At 42.7% G+C, this 21332-nt stretch overlaps 1 protein-coding gene across 1 annotated transcript in view; it reads right to left on the bottom strand.

Moving 5' to 3' along the window:
• Nucleotides 1–21332, bottom strand: part of LOC126299606 (calcium/calmodulin-dependent protein kinase type 1-like) — a 1453155-nt gene that overhangs the window by 43096 nt on the left and 1388727 nt on the right. The window contains exons 5-6 of the mRNA XM_049991637.1: nucleotides 8987–9125; nucleotides 3276–3399 (exon numbers count right to left, since the gene is read on the bottom strand). Of these exons, the coding sequence (XP_049847594.1) occupies nucleotides 3276–3399; nucleotides 8987–9125 (263 nt within the window). The remainder of the gene's footprint in view (nucleotides 1–3275; nucleotides 3400–8986; nucleotides 9126–21332) is intronic.

Here is a 21332-nt window from a genome sequence, read left to right on the forward strand (position 1 = left end):
TAGCTGGCAAAATGGAGACCCACAATGAATCCAATTTCAAACTATCAGATGATGATATTGCTGCCATGAGTACCTGGCATCTACACATCCTTCACAGTGATCATTCAAATATGACGCTGCTCATGCACCTTATACAACTACTAGGTCTGATAACACCAAACATGAACAACACTAACGCACTCAAGTGGCTGTTCTATCAGTCACAGAGAACTGCAACTCTAATCATATACATGGTATTTACATGTGTGTAGTTTTACTGCCATCTGACCACAACTTTTGGGTGCTTAGCTTTTGTTTCCTAGGCAGTGTATTTTGGTAGTAAAATCAAAGTTTTATGGAATTCATGTTGTACCAAGCAACTAGTTAATATTATACTTAGCAAAGAAACTGCAGAATTTGTCTGAATTTGAAGGTAATGTGAGGTTGAGATGTTGGGGTAAAGATCATTGTGAAACTGCACACCATTTATTTTTGAGTACACCACTTTTTTCTTGTTACGACAGAAGCATCTATAGTTGTATATATATTAATTATTGGTGGCTGTTTGTGCAGATGAAACTTGTGCTATAGTTTAGAAAGATGTGAGTAAATAATATTTTTGAAATAATTATTGACTACAGTCATGGGAATGGTTCAGTCATTAATTTAGAACAGGACAGTGTACACATTTCTGTACAACAGTGACGACACATATGCAGTACGTGGTAAAGTGTTAGTAGGACTTGTCAATATGGTTTGAAATGCAGCACACTGCCTAGCAAGGCACCAATGTGACTGACACACAGGTTGCATCTGCATGCCGGATTAACAGCTGTTGATGCCGCATACAGCCTGAGTGTGGGTTTTAGTCAGTTTTACACACCTGCTGACAAGTTTCTCACATCTGCATTACAGGCAAAATTTTTTTAAAAATATGATAAAACAGGAATCTAAGTTCATTCTGCTGCCCTTGCGTAGTGGATGGGGAAAGATACTTCATACAAAAATTAGCAGTTTTCCGATGTATTGCATTCACATAATGAGCAAGGGTGAAGAGTTTATCCATATGCCTCCAAAGGACTCTAATGTCTCTTGTATTATTCTCATGATCATTACACGATGTATGCAATAGTAGCAGCAGAGTTGTCGCACCATCTTCCTTCAACATACACTTTCTAAATTTATTCAACAGAATCTTGTGAGAACAGTGTTTTCTTTCTTCCAAAGATCCCCATTCAGATTCTCTGAGCAACTTTGTTAAACATCTGTATGTGGTTTACAAATCTGTTATGGTTTTAGCAGCATGCCTCTGAATTAATTTAATGTCTAGTTTCATTCTTACTTAACAGGGACTCAAGATACTGTAGCAGTACTCCTAGAATTGCTCACATTAGCTTCTTTATGGCATTTCTCTTATAGATGCAGCACAGTTTTGTCAGCATCCTTCAGCCATAAGAACTTCTTCTGCAAATTCACACACACACACACACACACACACACACACACACACACACACACACACACACAAAAATCACAGTCTGCCCTGGGCCCCAGTCTATTTAAGGCTAGCCAAGCTATGTCCAACCTCAGTTCTCTATGTGTATGGCTACAGCTCTTTGTGTATGTGATTGGTTCTTGCTGAATGTTACTTAAATACTGTGTTTAAGTTGTTCATGGTTCTGTGGAATAAAGCTGTATTCAGTCTACTGGTCATGTTGCACTTGTAAGTAACAACAGGATACTATAAGGTTATTTCTTTTGTTATTGGTAATATATTGTATTTATCTACATTTAAAGGAAACTTTCATCCTTCATCTCAAGTGTAAATTCTGTCCAAGTCTTTCTGCATTCCCTTACAATCATCCAACAATAATATTTTCCTGCAGACAATAGTATCGTAAGAGAAGAATCTGAAAATGATGCTGAATCTACCTGGTAAATTGTTAATGTCTAGTGAAAATATTAGTCAACCAGTATAACATACTGGGTTGCAATGATAAAAATAATCATCAAGCTAATGGTACATCTGTCTGATTGTAACTTGGTTATTAGTTGACAACTTGATGATCTTCATCTGTGTGTCTGTTTGCAAGATATCCTCTGGGAATAAGGCAAACTCTGTTTCACATGAATTGTTTTAATCCATGCACATTCTTTCAGTAAAGCTTTTTTCCCATACTGGAACATCATACTTTTTGAGCTTAAAATATTCTCTATGATCCATCTGGATGTTGAAACTATTGATCTGAAATTCTGTGCATTAATTCTCTTAGCTTATTTTTTAAACAAGAGCAATGTGCACACCTTTATAGTCAAACAGAAATATCTGTTATGTGAGAGATTCCTTATAAATTCTGCTCAGATCCAGCCCCTCGTTTGCTTTGAGTTGTCTTAACTGTTTTTCTATACCAGGTTACTTATTTCAGTATATCTCAATTTAGAATGGATGCAGGATCCAAACACTGGTATAGTTATTTTCTTCTTAGTGGAGGCTATTTCTCTTTCTGTCTTGTTTCACTCGATTTTCTGTGGTTTGCCACTTGCACCAGTGGACTCATAACCAATGTCAGAGTAGTTGTTGACATAACAATATTGTCAAATTGTGCCAAATATAGCTTGTGATTGTATACAATCTTTTTGGTAGTTTTTTAGACTTTTAATTTTCATGCTACTGTATTCCTTATTCCCTGAAGTTAGCAGAGCAATGTAAAACCAGATTACCTTCATGACACACCTCACTCCCATCCTTGGGTCTGCATATGTACATGTCTTAGGGCTTTTTGTTTTCTTAACTTCTCTCCCCTTGCAATACATATTGCTCATTCTTTTTTCCTTCATAATATTCTCATATATTGTAGTCTATCTGTGTAAGCTGTATTCTGGCCTCTATTTCTACCAGGTTGCTTGTATCTGCTTTGTAATTAGCTTACATGGAAAACGCCCTTTAAATAATTACTTCCTTTTGGGGTGAAACCACAGCTCTAAACAATAAACACTGTTCCTAGGTTTATCAAACTATTCTCTTTTATGTTTGTTTCATTAATTCTTTCTCTGAGTTATAAGTTTGTTTCAATTACTCAATGTTGTCCTTGAATTATCTTTTTTATGCAGTCATATTTCTATAATAGGTTTCAGGTTAAAAAGCTTCTTATGTAATAATAATTAACTGGTGCCTGTGAACACGAAGCATCACAAGAGTTTAAGATTATAATGCTTAACACTAAGTGATGTGGTAAGCCGAAGGCTCTAAGTGCTGGGTCAGCATTCAGCATTTAACAATATCAGTGCATACTTACCAACATATCCAGGTGTGCCACATGCAGTAGCCATAATTCCAGAATCCTCCATCTTTGATAGTCCAAAGTCACTTATCATAATTTTGCTGTCTTCGTCTGGACTGTAGTATAGTAAATTTTCAGGCTGCAACATAACAAACTTTTTATTCTAGATATGACATAAGAAATTCTACCATAATGGAATTGTGAAGTGGATTTGAGATATTTACTTTAATATTATAGCAAAAATAATACCAGTTTTTTTAAAGTTATTGTAAGTTACGATGGTTTGTATGATTAATGGCAGTACAAAGTCTGAAACTACATCCATAAAAGCTAAATGACTTTTTTCTGTCTTTACATCATCATCAGTTATTGTTTGCATCCTAAATAAAGTGTGGTAGAAAAGCCAATATTTAGTATGTTGTCAATATTGATATCACAGATGGAGCGTGAGCTCAAGCGGACAGTTGGGAAAGGGACTGGGCCACAGGAAGGCTCTAAAATTGCCACTATTATATTATAAAACAAAAATGGGAAGGGGGTAGGTTCAGTAGAAATAATGATAGTTCAATAGAAATTACTAAAGCTGGAGGAAAATTTAGTCAGAAGCAATGTTGCAAAAGTGGAACAATACTTCATGACTTACCACTTTTGTCTGGAATTAATAGATACTGAGGATGTTTTTGTTCTGCTTCTCAAGGAAAGTCAGTACAGACATTGAAACAAAGGTAATGACTCAGTCTACATCAATACACTGAAGAACATGCACATCAAGTCTACAGCTTCCATCAGACTTCATCATGATAGTGAGAAACTCAGAACTGTAAGAGGAGTCAGGCAGGATGCCCCATATCAAGAAAAGTATTCTCAGCAGTCCTAGAGGAAGTTCTCAGATTATTCAGCTGGGAATGTGTAGGAGAAATGTGTTAATGGAACAAAACTGAACCAACTTTGTTTTGCTGAGGGCCTTGTGTAAGAAAATAGTGCAAAGTAACAATGAAGTCACAGAAGTAGATGTGTTTTTACATTTAAGGCAGTTACAGACAGATACCGAATGGACAAGAAAATATATAAACAGAGAAAGGAAAAGTGGCCTGGAGTGCTTTTTGGGAAAGTAAATCAATTTTCAAAACTAACCTTCTGGTGTCTCTAAAAGGTTACTTTGAAATCAGTGGGTATTACCTGTTTTAACTTGTGCCATTGGGACATGAACATTTAATACAAAAACCATCCAAAAAGTAATGTTTAGTCTGTGCCCATTGATGAGATGCATGTCAATAATTACTAGGAGGGCAGGAAAACAAACAACTGGAGCAGGGAACTAAGTGGAATGTATGTATGTATGTAAGTATGGATGTATGATGTAATTATGACCACAATGAACATGACGTGGAGATGCACAGGACATGTAATCAGGTGAACAGATAGTTGATGGGCTAACAAAGTAAGCTGCTGGATTCCAAGATAAAAAAGTTGAAGACAATGACCTAATGGAAGTTTGGTAGATTATATTAGAAAATATCCAAAAACAAAGTATAGAGGAGACAGGAGCAGTAGATGTCAAGTGGTGGTGGTGGTGGTGGTTTCATCATAGTCAACATGCGATTTCAAGCTAATAACACAGAGTAACTTCATTCTCATTTTCATTTAGGGAAATTAATCAAGAACCATGACGGTACAAAACCAAGAAAATTCTGTTATTCACTCACGAATTATTGTGAATTACGAATATCGTACTGCCATCTAAGTGACTCATATTTCTTGTATGTAAAATAACTTGCCACATCTGCCTAAATACATCCAGTGCCTGACTAAAGGCAAAAGTCAGCTGATTATTTACAAACACATGTTCACACTTCTGAATGAGATGATTTCAGTTGCAGCATAACGTACACTGGTTCTGTGCATAGTATCATCCAAACTCAGATAGTAACAATGCTGACTACATAAAGCAGCTGGCTCCCATATTACAACCATAATTCCAGAATGGTCACTCCTATACACACTATACACAGGACCTTGGTATACAAAAACATGTTCAACTCATATATGATAAAGCACTGCTGCAGCACATTCCCATGGAGAAGATCATGGAGAAGATGTGTCTACCAGAATTGCGATATATATTCTGTCTCAAAAATGCCTTTTTATCAACTGATATTTTGGGCCTTATGTGTAAGTAAACAATAAAAACTAGCACAGATGGTTGGTTGATTGGGGGTTAAGGTACTAAACCTCGATCCAGGAGTGGGGAATCCAGAAGTAGAGACATTCACTGAGAATGTCATCTGATCTATTCAGAAGAGTCATAAGAATAAAAGTGATATGGATAAAAACATAATGGGCATTTTTTATAATGTCAATAATAAAAACAAGATGAAGGAGATAGAAAAGTCAGCTGGTTGGTGTCTGCATGTGAAAGGAAACATTCCACCCCACCCCTGATCCATTGGAGTTAAGAGTAATGTGTGACAGAATGGAAAACTGGGTGCAGCAGAAAGGAGGCAACCCAAATCTAAAAGCGATTAAAACAGAGTAAAAGAGCAATGAAAGATTAGCCTTGTCAAGGAGGCAGGGTCAGGGATCTCTCAGACCCAGTTTACAGTGGGCAATTCACAATGATGAACCACTCTCCCCCTGCTCTCTGGAGGTTGAGGTTGATTAAAACCTTATAACTGAGAATAAAATGACTTTCACAGACAAAACTGAGAACAAGTTCAACCATCCATGAAATGGGTACCAGTATTAGAGGCAATGAATCTGGAAGTACATACTTAGCATGCAGGGCCAAAAGGAAGGAGCATTCCGCCAAGATATGAAGAGGCTCCACAACCACAATGTGATGATGGTTCATTACACAAAAGAAAAGTCAGAAAACTATAGGTTAGCCTGGTATGACCAATGTGGAGATGACATGGGACTGTGGATTCCTTCTGGGATATGTGGAAGGAAGAGCACCAAGCTGCAGGAGTATCCTTGACTGTGCTAAGTTTATTAGATGGCGCAGTAGCCCACCCCACATCTTTTCCATTTCCGAGCAAGCTGTTATCTCATGTGCACGTGGAAACCCGAACCTGAAGTCAGTAAAGCAAATGAAGAGTGAATAAGTGCTCCTCTACCCAAATGGTTGGCCAGTTCATTCCCTGGGATATGCACATGGCTTGAGACCCAGAGAAAGACAACCGAGTAGTCAGCATGGTGGCCGTCAGTGAGAAGGTCATGAATAGCAGAGACCAAAGGGTGGCAAGAATACCAGTGGTCAACAGCCTGGAGACTGCTCATTGAGTCAGTACACATTAAAACACGGTCAAGGGAGACCCATTTAATAAAATGAGGGGCTCTTATAAGGACTGTCAGCTCTGCTGTGAAAACACAACGTGTTTCTGACAATGAATTTTGTTCCACACCGGCAAGAGATGTAGAAGCATGTCCCACCTGATACACAGTTTTAGAACAATTGATGTAGTAGATGGCAGTACCTGGGAACTCCTGAAAAACTGGACGAAACAGATGTCAAAAGATCATGGGACGACCGAGACTTTAGGATCTTGGAAGAGATCAGTCTTAATCCATGGGCTCGGCACCATCCATGATGGGTGTGTAAGAAGACGTGGGCAGCACAGTCCAGGGAGGGGAGTCAGATATCTTGGCAGACTGTGACACCCCTTGTCTGTAAAGAATATGGGATATATGAGATGACCAGAGAATTATTGCATGATGATTGCGTATTGGAGACCAAGAACTGGTACCATCAAATCTGAAGAGCGATGATCCCCACTTCAGAAAGACCAGAGACCAGACAAATGCCACAACAGTGGGCAGGGTCTAAGCTGAAGGAGCTGCCGAGCAACCATAGTCCAGTTGGGATGAAACCAGGGCCTTGTCAATATGGATAACAGTGGCACAATCTGCACCACATGATGTGTGGGCAAGGAAGCAGAGAACATTAAGTTTCCACAAGCAGTTCAGGTTATGAATATGGGGCAGCCAAGTTGGCTTTTTATCAGAAAGGAGTCTCAAGAAACGGGACTGTGTTATATTGTTCAGGTGCTGGGTAGCTAAGTAGAGCTCTGGGTCAAGATGAACTGAGGTACGACGGCAGAAATGCATTACCCTCGTTTTCGTAGGAGAGAATTGGAAAAAAGTGGGAAAGAGCTCATGCAGAGGACCACCGAATGGCACCTTGGAGCTGGTGTTCAGCAGAGGCTACCGAGTGGGAGCTGCACCAGCCGCAAAAATCGTCGACATACAATGCAGTCGTGCCCAGCGACCCAACAGATGCCATAGCCCACTGATGGCGATAAGGAAGAGAGGGACACAACACAGAGCCCTGTGAGACGCCGTTTTCTTGGTCCTGTAGCGATCTGAGTGAAAGGCCTAGCGGGATAAGAACTGGCGGGTAAAAATTGATCAGGGGTCTTCAAAGCCCCATTCATGGAGGGTGAATAAAATGTTATGATATCCAGTAGTGTCGTGCACCTCATGCAGGTCAAGAAAGGCTGCAGTGAGATAGCTGTCAGATAGCTGTTTCCAACCTACGCAGATGGTCAGTTGTGAATTCTCCCTTCCAGAAGTCACACTGTTAGGGGGACAAAAAGACTCAGGATTCGAGAACCCAGCATAATTTGTGGGCAACCATCCTTTCAAGCAGCTTACAGAATACGTTGGTCAGGCTAACCTGTCAGTAACTATCCAGAGACGTTGAGTTCTTGTCTCGCTTAAGGATTGGGACAACTATACCATCTCACCACTGTGGGCAGTAGGCGCCTTGAAGCCAAAGAAGGTTGAAGCCCCGAGGAGATGTTGCCTTTGGGCAACATTCAAGTTTTGGATCGTCTGACTGTGAACTGAATTAGGGCCAAGAATGTGTGACATGGGACGAGACACAGGGCCTGAAGTAGTTCCTTGACAGTGAAGGGTTCATTGTAGGATTCAGCTTGACAGAGAGTGAAACATAAGGGGATGTCTCAAATTTGTAGCTTCTGCAGTAGAAAGATAGCTGGATAGAAAGAGGTTGCCGAAGCGGTCGCAAAGTGGGTTGCAAGCTGTTCTGCAAGAAGCGGTGAATCGGTACTGTGACCATCTTGCACGACGAGATCCGGAAGAGCTGTTCAACCGCTGGTGGCCCATACGACCACGGAGCTTGGTCCACACCTCAGACCAAGAGGCATATATCCCCAGGAAAGAGACGTAGCGCTCCAAGCAGTCGTTTTTTAAAATTTTTATTTGATTAGACAGTAAGAAGTCGCCTGAAAGTGGTCTGTGAAGGCTCTCGTCTGAATCGTCATTGGCGTCAGAAAATGCTCAAAAACGCACCTTTTTCCACGTAAATAGACATTGAAATTAGGAAAAGATAATTTTTTTAACTAATATACTATTGCCAAAAGTTTCTAAAAAAGCGAAAATCATGTTTCCACTTAACGATATAATACGAAATTTAATAGATGCATTCTGTATCACTCCAACAATCTAATAATTTTGAGCTTCCCATTCATCCTGTGAAAGGTTGGTGTTTCCGACTGCAACCGCGCATCCATACTACTCTATGACTCTCCATACCTGTAGCTAGCGGTCTGCAGGGAAATGTATCGCAACACGGTAACAATTTCTGATTTTAACTTTGACTCTACCTGCCTAATTTTGATACTTACCCAAACCTTATTGTATACAGTAACTAAAACAGCAATGCAATACAGTCAAATTTCAACCTTGAAAAAATATATAAATACCTTTAAATCTCTATGTACTACGCCCTGTTCATGCATGTAGTCAACAGCTTCCAAAACTTGTCGTATAAGATCCGACGCATCTTTCTCAGTGTAAGATCCTTTCTCCACTATACGATCGAATAGCTCTCCACCAGTAACGCTGAAAGAGAGAGAGAGAAAAAAAAATCAGTGTATTAGTTGCGAAAGTGCGTAAGTCGTATGAGACTCTACATCAGAATTTGCAACCATGTATCTTTGGCAAGCATTAAAACAGAGTATTAAATGTCAATGACAATGCTACAAAAGTGATTTATCCTATCTAACTACTACTATACTGAAGAAATGCATCTTGTTCCATCCGCAAAATCTAAAATTATTAGCCTACCGCACAATGGTGCAAATGCAACAATTATCCTCAACGCAATTTTCCGTAAGCTCACAAACACAAGGAAAACACAGTTATTTGGAAATACACAGGTGGTCCATTGATCGTGACCGGGCAAAATATCTCACGAAATAAGTGTCAAACGATAAAACTACAAAGAACGAAACTTGTCTAGCTTGAAGGGGGAAACCAGATGGTGCTATGGTTGGCTCGCTAGATGGTGCTGCCATAGGTCAAAAGGAGATCAACTGCGTTTTTTTAAATAGGAACCCCCCTTTTTTAATTACATATTCATGTAGTACGTAAAGTAATATGAATGTTTTAGTTGGACCACTTTTTTCGCTTTGTGATAGATGGCGCTGTAATATTCACAAACATATGGCTCACAATTTTAGACGAACAGTTGGTAACAGGTAGGTTTTTTAAATTAAAATACAAAACATAGGTACGTTTGAACATTTTATTTCGGTTGTTCCAAAGTGATACATGTACCTTAGTGAACTTATCATTCCTGAGAACGCATGCTGTTACAGCGTGATTACCTGTGAATACCACATTAATGCAATAAATGCTCAAAATGATGTCGTCAACCTCAATGCATTTGGCAATACGTATAACGACATTCCTCTCAACAGCGAGTAGTTCGCCTTCCGTAATGTTCGCACATGCATTGACAATGCGCTGACGCATGTCGTCAGGCGTTGTCGGTGGACCACGATAGAAAATATCCGTCAACTTTCCCCACAGAAAGAAATCCGGGGACGTCAGATCCGGTGAACGTGCGGGTCACGGTATGGTGCTTCGACGACCAATCCATCTGTCATGAAATATACTATTCAATACCACTTCAACCGTACCCGAGCTATGTGCCGGACATCCATCATGTTGGAGGTACATCGCCATTCTGTCATGCAGTGAAACAAAAAATGGTTCAAATGGCTCTGAGCACTATGAGCCTTAACATCTGAGGTCATCAGTCCCCTAGAACTTAGAACTACTTAAACCTAACTAACCTAAGGACATCACACACATCCATGCCCGAGGCAGGATTCGAACCTGCGACCGCAGCAGTCGAGCGGTTCCCGACTGAAGCACCTAGAACCGCTCGGCCACCACGGCCGACCTGCAGTGAAACATCTTGTAGTAACATCGGTAGAACATTACGTAGGAAATCAGCATACATTGCACCATTTACATTGCCATCGATAAAATGGGGGCCAATTATCCTTCCTCCCATAATGCCGCACCATACATTAACCCGTCAAGGTCGCTGATGTTCCACTTGTGGCAACCATAGAGCATTTTCCGTTGCCCAAAAGTGTTTATTATGCCGGTTTACGTTATCGCTGTTGGTGAATAGAACGTGAGCAAAAAAAAGCTGTCATCGTCCCGTAATTTCTCTTGTGCCCAGTGGCAGAACTGTACACGACGTTCAAAGTCGTCACCATGCAATTCCTGGTGCATAGAAATATGGTATGGGTGCAATCGATGTTGATGTAGCATTCTCAACACCGACGTTTTTGAGATTCCCGATTCTCGCGCAATTTGTCTGCTACTGATGTGCGGATTAGCCGCGACAGCAGCTAAAACACCTACTTCGGCATCATCATTTGTTGCAGGTCGTGGTTGACGTTTCACATGTGGTTGCACACTTCCTGTTTCCTTAAATAACGTAACTATCCGGCGAACGGTCCGGACACTTGGATGATGTCGTCCAGGATACCGAGTACACGCCCGTTGGGCATTTTGATCACAATAGCCATACATCAACACGATATCGACCTTTTCCGCAATTGGTAAACGGTCCATTTTAACACGTGTAATGTATCACGAAGCAAATACCGTCCGCACTGGCGGAATGCTACGTGCTACCACGTACTTATGCGTTTGTGACTATTGCAGCGCCATCTATCATAAAGCGAAAAAAGTGGCCCAACTAAAACATTCATATTTCCTTACGTACTACACGAATAATTAATAAAAAATTGGGGTTCCTATTTAAAAAAAAATCAGTTGCTATCCGTTTGACCTGTGTCAGCGCCATGTAGCGGGTCAACAATAGCGCCATCTGGTTTCCCCCTTCAAGCTAGACAAGTTTCGTTCGTTGTAGTTTTTTCGTTTGACGCTTATTTCGTGAGATATTTGGCCAGGTCGCGATCAATGGACCACCCTGTATATTGTATCACACATGGCAGTGATTGAACTTTACTGAATGGAAAGTGTCGCAACGTGAACATCTTCACCAAATCTTACCAAACTGTTACTCCAGTGTTTCACTGTCAGTGGGATAATATTTTATTCCGCTGGGAGACGATCTATCATTTCCTGTTTTGAAGAACTTGGTCGGCCGCTGCCAGGACCACAACCGCATTCACTCTTGCACTTCCTCGTCTGACTGAAACCGACGTCCGTGCATGTCTTTCTTCAGGTCGCCAAAGATGTGATAATCACACGCTGACATATCCGGGCTGTACAGAGAATGTTGCAGTGTTTCCCAACCAAATCGCTGAAGTCTAGCCTTCATCCGATTGGCAGTGAGGGGGCGGGCGTCATCATACAACAGGATGTTTCCGTCTGACAGCATTCCTGAACGTTTTGACTCGCAGTTTCTGCAAAGTGTCCTCACAACGCTAAGCATTGCCTTTGGTTCCATGCTCGAGGAACCCGACGAGCAGAGGGTCCTTGCAGTAGAAGGAGTTTATCATGACCCAACAAAACCTTGAGTGAATAGCTTTGGACTTCTCTGGCGGCGGAGACGAGAGATGTTTACACTGTTGGCTATGCCGTTTGCTGTCGGAATCCTGTCGGTTGAGCGATAACACCCGCCCTTACACTGCCAAAAAAATGGCTCTGAGCACTATGGGTCTTAACACCTATGATCATCAGTCCCCTAGAACTTAGAACTACTTAAACCTAACTAACCTAAGGACACCACACAACACCCAGCCATCACGAGGCAGAGAAAATCCCAGACCCCGCCGGGAATCGAACCCGGGAACCCCGGCGTGGGAAGCGAGAACGCTACCGCACGACCACGAAGTGCGGGCTTACACTGACAATCAGACAAAGACTACCCATCAGCGATTTTCTTGGGAAACATTGCAACACCCTCCGATCAGCCCGCATCTCTCACTGTGTGGCCGCGCGGGAATAGCCGAGCGGTCTGGGGCGCTGCAGTCATGGACTGTGCGGCTGATCTCGGCGGCGGTTAGAGTCCTCCCTCGGGCATGGTTGTGTGTGTTTGTCCTTAGGATAATTTAGGTTAAGTAGTGTGTAAGCTTAGTGACTGATGACCTTAGCAGTTAAGTCCCATACGATTTTACACACATTTGAACATTTGGGTTCTCACTGTGTGTTTTTAACACGTTTGGCGACCTGAAGAAAGACATGAGCGGACTTCAGCTTCAGTTGGATGAGGAAGTACGAGAGTGGGGCGGCTGTGGATCCGTCATCGGCCAACCGAATTCTACGGAACAGGAATTGATCGTCTCGTCCTGCAGTAGGATAAATAAATGTCTTACGTGTGTGGTGATTACTTTTGAATGGAACCATTTCATGATGCTGTGTTGGTGGGTGTTCGGTTTTCATTTGACTGCCTCTCGGACAATGATTCCAAAACGAGTGGAGAAGAGTTGGACTCAGCACGACAGTATGGGCAGAACAGAAGCCACCAGTCCTTCCAGAGAGACTACACCAAGCAAATATACACTACTGGCCATTAAAATTGCTACACAAAGAAGAAATGCAGATGATAAACGGGTATTCATTCGACAAATATATTGTACTACAACTGACATGTGATTACATTTTCACGCAATTTGGCTGCATAGTTCCTGAAAAATCAGTATCCAGAGCAACCATCTCTGGCCGCAATAACGGCCTTGATGCGCCTATGCATTGAGTCAAACAGAGCTTGTATGGCGTGTACAGATACAGCTGCCATTGCAGCTTCCACACGATACCACAGTTCATCAAGAGTATTGACTGGCGTATTGTGACGAGCCAGTTGCTCGGCCACCATTGACCAGACATTTTCAATTGGTGAGAGATCTGGAGAATGTGCTGGCCAGGACAACAATCGAACATTTTCTGTATCCAGAAAGGCCCGTACAGGACCTGCAACATGCGGTCGTGCATTATCCTGCTGTAATGTAGGGTTTCGCAGGGATCGAATGAAGGGTAGAGCCACGGGTCGTAACACATCTGAAATTTAAAGTCCATTGTTCAAAGTGCCGTTAATGCGAACAAGAGGTGACCAATGGCACCCTATACCATCACGCCGGGTCATACGCCAGTATGGCGATGACGAATACGCGCTTCCAATGTGCGTTCACCACGATGTCGCCAAACACGGATGCGACCTTCATGATGCAGTAAAGAGAACCTGGATTCATCCCAAAAAATGACGTTTTGCCATTCGTGCACCCAGGTTCGTCGTTGAGTACACCATCGCAGGCGCTTCTGTCTGTGATGCAGCATCAAGGGTAACCGCAGACATGGTGTCCGAGCTGATAGTCCACGCTGCTGCAAACGTCGTCGAACTGTTCGTGCAGATGGTTGTTGTCTTGCGAACATCCCCATCTGTTGATTCAGGGATAGAGACGTGGCTGCACGATCCGTTACAGCCATGCGGATAAGATACCTGTCATCTCGACTGCTAGTGATACGAGGCCGTTGGGATCCAGCACGGCGTTCCTTATTACTCTCTTGAACCCACCGATTCCATTTTCTGCTAACAGTCATTGGATCTCGACCAAACGCGAGCAGCAATGTCGCGATACGATAAATCGCAATCGCGATAGGCTACAATCCGACCTTTATCAAAGTCGGAAACGTGATGGTACGCATTTCTCCTCTTTACACGAGGCATCACAACAACGTTTCACCAGGCGACGCCGGTCAACTGCTGTTTGTGTATGAGAGATCGGTTGAAAACTTTGCCCATGTCAGCACGTTGTAGGTGCCGCCACCGGCGCCAACCTTGTATGAATGCTCTGAAAAGCTAATCATTTGCATATCGCAGCATCTTTTTCCTGTCGGTTAAATTTCGCGTCTGTAGCACGTCGTCTTCGTGGTGTAGCAATTTTAATTGCCTGTAGTGTGCAATTCTTCGACCGGCTGGGATTGATTGATTGATGGATGGATGGATGGATGACACGTAGAATCCGGAAAGAGGTTACAGACAGCGTCACTACGATTCTGAGGGAACATATTGCAGGAAACTGGGTTGAGATCTCGACTTTTCAGTCATCGTTTACCCCTGACTCTGTACTTCAGACAACAGAGACTTTCATGGAGTAGATCAGTGTCCAAAGTTTTAGCTTATCTGTGACGCAATGGAAGAAGACGAGTATTTTTGGGATCACAGATAATACAGTTAACACTAACATAACCGCTGAGGGGAAAAACAGCTTGGACCAATGAGAGAATAGTATCATAACTTTATATGATTTTGTTTTTAACTGATCGTGTGAGAGATATTCACTTCCTGTGACACTGTGACAATGATTCTCTAGACCCATACCTTTCAACAACTGGAATCATGACGTGGGGAGTTATTGCGTATAACATTTGATGAAGAGAGGGTGAACACCTACCTGTATGCGCCACGATTCGTTAGCCCTCTTGCCATACCCTTCGCGACCAGGTCACCAAATGGCATACTACAGCAGAAGAATACAAACCCCAAACTGCAGTTCACCCCACAATCGCCTTGAGGAATGTGTAGATCCTTGACTGACCTGTCCAGCACCGTGATTCAGCGCCCATAGAACAGTCTGGGATCGGTGGAGTCTTCATGAACTGACACAACATTTGTTTCTGGCATGGAAACAAATTCCTAATTGTGACATTCGGAAGCTGTTTGATTCAGTGCACAATGAATACGAGTGTGTTCTTTCCTGATAATACTGAAACATTTTTCAACACGATGAGTATACTGAGAAACGTTTCCACAGAATGTTCTGAGTGAACACGTATAGAACTGCCACTTTATCGTAGTCAACACGAGCGTCAGAAGTGTTTACGTACGGTGGAATAGCGGAGGTAGTACGTGTAAGACACACTTCCTTTGTCGTAGAAAATCTTCGCATAAAACTCAAATTAAAAATTTTAGAACTCTCGATACAAAATACCTCTAAAAAGTAAAAAAACAAATATGTATTGCCCCTTTAAGTTTAATATAAGTAGTAATATTTTGATCCAAGCCTCATCGCGTCAGGAGATCCAAAGTAAATAAAAAAAACTAGAAGTTAACAGCAGTTATCCTTTCTAGAATAGCATACTTTCATTGTTGATTGGTATAAGCCTCTTCTGTTTGGTGTCATCTCTTCCAGTCCTGCGCATCCCGCATCCACACCGCAAAATAGCTAGTGGAGTTATAATTACGTATTATGTAACATATGAAAACCATTCTGTCTTTAATTAGCCTAATATGGTTAAAGAATAGAGTTACTTGTTTATTTCATATCATATTTTTACATAATTACGTACGAACTTAGTTTCATGGACTAATCTATCTGAGGACATCTCTGTCCTACAGTGGTTTAACAATAGCGTGCTAAACCACGCTTCACTAAACCGACCGAGCGAAGTGGCGCAGTGGTTAGCACACTGGGCTCGCATTTGGGAGGACGACGGTTCAAACCCGCGTCCGGCTACCATGGTTTAGGTTTTCCGTGCTTTTCCTAAATCGCTCCAGGTAAATGCCGGGATGGTTCATTTCAAAGGGCACGGCCGATTTCCTTCCCCATCCTTGACAATCCAAACTTGTGTCCCGTCTCTAATGACCTCGATGTCAAATGCTTCAAATGGCTCTGAGCACTATGGGACTTAACTTCTGAGGTCATCAGTCCCCTAGAACTTAGAACTACTTAAACCTAAATAACCTAAGGGCATCACACACATCCATGCCCGAGGCAGGATTCGAACCTGCGACCGTAGCGGTCCCGCGGTTCCAGAAAGAAGCGCCTAGAACCTCGATGTCGATGGAACGTTAAACCTTATCTTCCTCCTCCTTCTCTTGTGTTCCTGACAGTTGACTAAACCAATCAGCTCGCCACTCACGTAGTTGTGTTCAGAGTGGTTCAAATGGTTCAAACGGCTCTGAGCACTATGGACCTTACCTTCTCAGGTCACCAGTCCCCTAGAACTTAGAACTACTTAAAACTAACTAACCTAAGGACATCACACACATCCGTGCCTGAGGCAGGATTCGAGCCTGCGACCGTAGCAGTCGCGCGGTTCTAGACTGTAGCGCCTAGAACCGCTCGGCCACTCCGGCCAGCTTGTTCAGAGTAGTATCAGAAACACCTCGTAGAAGTTGTGTGAAGAAATTCTGTTTCCGAAGTGAAACACGTAAGAATCACTTTTCAGCTTTCGTGATGTAGTTCTGGTATTCTGTTGCGTAAGTTATACACAGAATACACGAGCAACAGCCTTTAATTCTTGATAGCATTTTGAAGGGCTCGCTGCATCCACATGTTTTGCAAATGCGACGTGTGCTGCGATCTGTTGACTTCGCTTGTAACCATTGTTTCTGTACGAAAGGACGCGCATATAACGTCCCCGAAGAGTGCTTGCGTTCTCTTTAGGGTTGGTTGGTTGGTTTGGGGGAAGGGACCGAACAGGGAGGTCATCGCTCCCTTTGGATTAGGGAAGGGTGGGGAAGGAAGTTGGCCAACTGGAATGAGGACGGCCGGACACGAGTTCAAACAGTAGTCCTCCGAATGCGAATCCAGTGTCCTAACCACTACGCCATCTCGCTTAGTCTCTCTTCTGGGCACAACTGCAAATTTATACCTCTTGAATGCGTTGTGGAGTGCGAAGGATAGGTTTTGTTTCTGAATGACTTCAAATTAAGTACGAAAATCGGACAGGAAGCTCATCTAAACTTAAGAGCTGCTCAATGAGCCAGACAACGAATTTAAAATAGAAAAAGCAAAAACAAAGGTTGCCGCTGCTCTTGGTACGAAGGAGTCTGATTTAAAAGGAAAAGACTGAAAGCTACGATTAGGGAACATATGTTTTTGCGTTTCCAGAGGACTGGATGCAGTGCACAAAGTGTGGGAGTTGGTGGCACGAACGGCGCTCTTCATTTGAGGGTGATATTGCGTTCGTCTGTGACATTTTCAAAGTGCGTACATTGCGTACTCTTAAACGCAGGTGAACGAAAGATAGAGCGTTTCCCTTTTTTTGTATTTTTGAATAGTTCAATAAAACCATTATTTCTCTCCGGCAGTAGTTTTCTGAACTCGTAGATTTTGTGTTACTAAATATAAACCTAAAATGATTTCGTTTTTCCCTGCTGATAACAACCCAGATGTTTACTGCTATTCCATAACTGCGCACTTTTACTTATGGTTCAACTAACCTGAGCCGGCCGGGGTGGCCGGGCGGTTCTAGGCGCTACAGTCTGGAACCGCGCGACCGCTACGGTCGCGGGTTCGAATCCTGCCTCGGGCATGGGTCTCTGTGATGTCCTTAGGTTAATTAGGTTTAAGTAGTTCTAAGTTCTGGGGGACTGATGACCTCAGCAGTTAAGTCCCATAGTGCTCAGAGCCATTTGAACCAAATCCGTTTTTACTTTATTTACTTAGCGGTCCCCCGATGTGATGACACTTGGATCAAAATATTACAACTTATATTAAAATTAAAGGTGTAATAATACCATTTTTTAGTTTTTAGAGGTTTTTGTCTTTTTTTCTAAATTTTTAATTTAAGTTTTATTTCATGCTTTTTAAAGTTTACGTTTTATTACTGTACACGGAACGATCGACACTCTCTCTACATTCATACAAATATTTTCCGGGACGAAACACGAAATTGTGGACTGTGTTTTCATAAATATTATTACGGCTGCAGGATTTTGGTAATGCAATATCGCACGTGTGGTTTCCAGTTTCAACCTGAAACTATTATTCTGACTTTTTTCTTTCCTTTCATATTTTTTCACTTACGCAATTTGCGTATTTCTTTCTTTTTTTTAATTCACACATACATTCACCGACTATGTTCCAGTATATACTCGGCTAAATTAGATAACAAAAGCAATAATCAGGGCTGATAATTATAAATCAAGTCTGGAGAAAGTGGCTGCCATTCCGCTCTCTTCCAATAGGCTGCCTGAACTACACTCCTGGAAATGGAAAAAAGAACACATTGACACCGGTGTGTCAGACCCACCATACTTGCTCCGGACACTGCGAGAGGGCTGTACAAGCAATGATCACACTCACGGCACAGCGGACACACCAGGAACCGCGGTGTTGGCCGTCGAATGGCGCTAGCTGCGCAGCATTTGTGCACCGCCGCCGTCAGTGTCAGCCAGTTTGCCGTGGCATACGGAGCTCCATCGCAGTCTTTAACACTGGTAGCATGCCGCGACAGCGTGGACGTGAACCGTATGTGCAGTTGACGGACTTTGAGCGAGGGCGTATAGTGGGCATGCGGGAGGCCGGGTGGACGTACCGCCGAATTGCTCAACACGTGGGGCGTGAGGTCTCCACAGTACATCGATGTTGTCGCCAGTGGTCGGTGGAAGGTGCACGTGCCCGTCGACCTGGGACCGGACCGCAGCGACGAACGGATGCACGCCAAGACCGTAGGATCCTACGCAGTGCCGTAGGGGACCGCACCGCCACTTCCCAGCAAATTAGGGACACTGTTGCTCCTGGGGTATCGGCGAGGACCATTCGCAACCGTCTCCATGAAGCTGGGCTACGCTCCCGCACACCGTTAGGCCGTCTTCCGCTCACGCCCCAACATCGTGCAGCCCGCCTCCAGTGGTGTCGCGACAGGCGTGAATGGAGGGACGAATGGAGACGTGTCGTCTTCAGCGATGAGAGTCGCTTCTGCCTTGGTGCCAATGATGGTCGTATGCGTGTTTGGCGCCGTGCAGGTGAGCGCCACAATCAGGACTGCATACGACCGAGGCACACAGGGCCAACACCCGGCATCATGGTGTGGGGAGCGATCTCCTACACTGGTCGTACACCTCTGGTGATCGTCGAGGGGACACTGAATAGTGCACGGTACATCCAAACCGTCATCGAACCCATCGTTCTACCATTCCTAGACCAGCAAGGGAACATGCTGTTCCAACAGGACAATGCACGTCCACATGTATCCCGTGCCACCCAACGTGCTCTAGAAGGTGTAAGTCAACTACCCTGGCCAGCAAGATCTCCGGATCTGTCCCCCATTGAGCATGTTTGGGACTGGATGAAGCGTCGTCTCACGCGGTCTGGACGTCGAGCACGAACGCTGGTCCAACTGAGGCGCCAGGTGGAAATGGCATGGCAAGCCGTTCCACAGGACTACATCCAGCATCTCTACGATCGTCTCCATGGGAGAATAGCAGCCTGCATTGCTGCGAAAGGTGGATATACACTGTACTAGTGCCGACATTGTGCATGCTCTGTTGCCTGTGTCTATGTGCCTGTGGTTCTGTCATTGTGATCATGTGATGTATCTGACCCCAGGAATGTGTCAATAAAGTTTCCCCTTCCTGGGACAATGAATTCACGGTGTTCTTATTTCAATTTCCAGGAGTGTATAAGGGCAAAATTATTTCATTTATTACTGAATTGTAGATATCAAAGAGCACTACAAAAAAAACTCTGCGAAAGCATATGTTTATTTTTTACAGTTGAGTCACAAATGTTTATTTTTTACAGTTGAACCACAATCACCTTTTTCCTGCTTTGTAGACGCTGAAACGGGGAACTTCAAAATATGAAATCGTCGTAGCTGGTCAACCGTAAAAGATAAATGTCCTCGCGAACTCTTATTTAGATCTTTTTGAGCTGTACAGTCTGGTACTACGTACATTGATGTAGCTCTTATGTATTACTTAGCGTATATCAAGAGAGAGCGCTGGCGAGAAACATTTTTACTTAGTTTAGCTGAGTAAGTTTGAACGGTTGAACAGATTTTCATTGAACATAGCTAAGAACCATTCCGATTAAACCAGCTTAAAAAACTGCATTAAAACTGGATCTTTCGTTTGAGAGCAGTGATGCCACCAACAGACACACTCTAAACTACTAGTAACAATTCTGATAATTGTCATTCTCCATGGAGGAGCTTTAGTTAACGCATTTTATAATATATCTGTTCTATATAGTATGCCTGGGTTGTGTTCTCATTGCCCCTCAACTACCACTTGATATAAAACAATGTCTATCCGAGAAGTATTTTTGTAACTTGTATTGTGTTTGTGTAAATCTCAGTTCAGTTGCAACAGATTTTTAACGTGAACCCCATAAACCATTAAGAAATAGATGTATTGGAAGAGAAAGTAAGAATTTGAAGAATTCTTAAAAACTGTTTAACCACGTGTACAGTTATCTACTTTACACAATCTTCTTACTGCTCGCTTCTATTGATTAAACCCTTTTACTTACTTTAGGTGTCTACCCCCATAAGATATTTCCATATAACAACAATGAAGAAAATATGCAAATGAAGCCAAAACTCTTCTCTTCAGGTAAACACAATCAGAGACGCTTCTACAGGTAAAACAAGGCGAACTGAGTTTCTTGATTTTTTTTGTCTACGTGTAGACTATTATAATCTGTTATACAGAAGGAAATGAAGGAATTTCACACACTGTTTTTCATTTAGTATATGACCATTAATGTCTACTTCTGGTGCTAGCAGGTCATGCTTGTTTGAAACCGCGCAAGGTGAGTCTTTTTGAGATTAAGGCATAAAACTGTTGATTGTCAATAACGTCTAGATCTGTTCAACTAAGGTTGCGTTTGGATACTTGATTAGTATGCTTGTATCATCGACAAATTTTACGGCTTTTGAATCTCTCCTTACATTCAGTGGATCATCATTTAGGCAGGTTAAGAACAGGAGTGTTACCAATACTGATCCTTGTGGAACTCCACTTATGTTCTTGCATTCTGAGATTAGTTTCATGCCTGTGACACAGTCGATGAATGACACTTTTGCTTTCTGCTGTGACGGTAAGAT

The sequence above is a fragment of the Schistocerca gregaria genome, chromosome X (genome assembly GCF_023897955.1).
Source record: "Schistocerca gregaria isolate iqSchGreg1 chromosome X, iqSchGreg1.2, whole genome shotgun sequence".
In the NCBI taxonomy this organism is placed as follows: domain Eukaryota; kingdom Metazoa; phylum Arthropoda; class Insecta; order Orthoptera; family Acrididae; genus Schistocerca; species Schistocerca gregaria.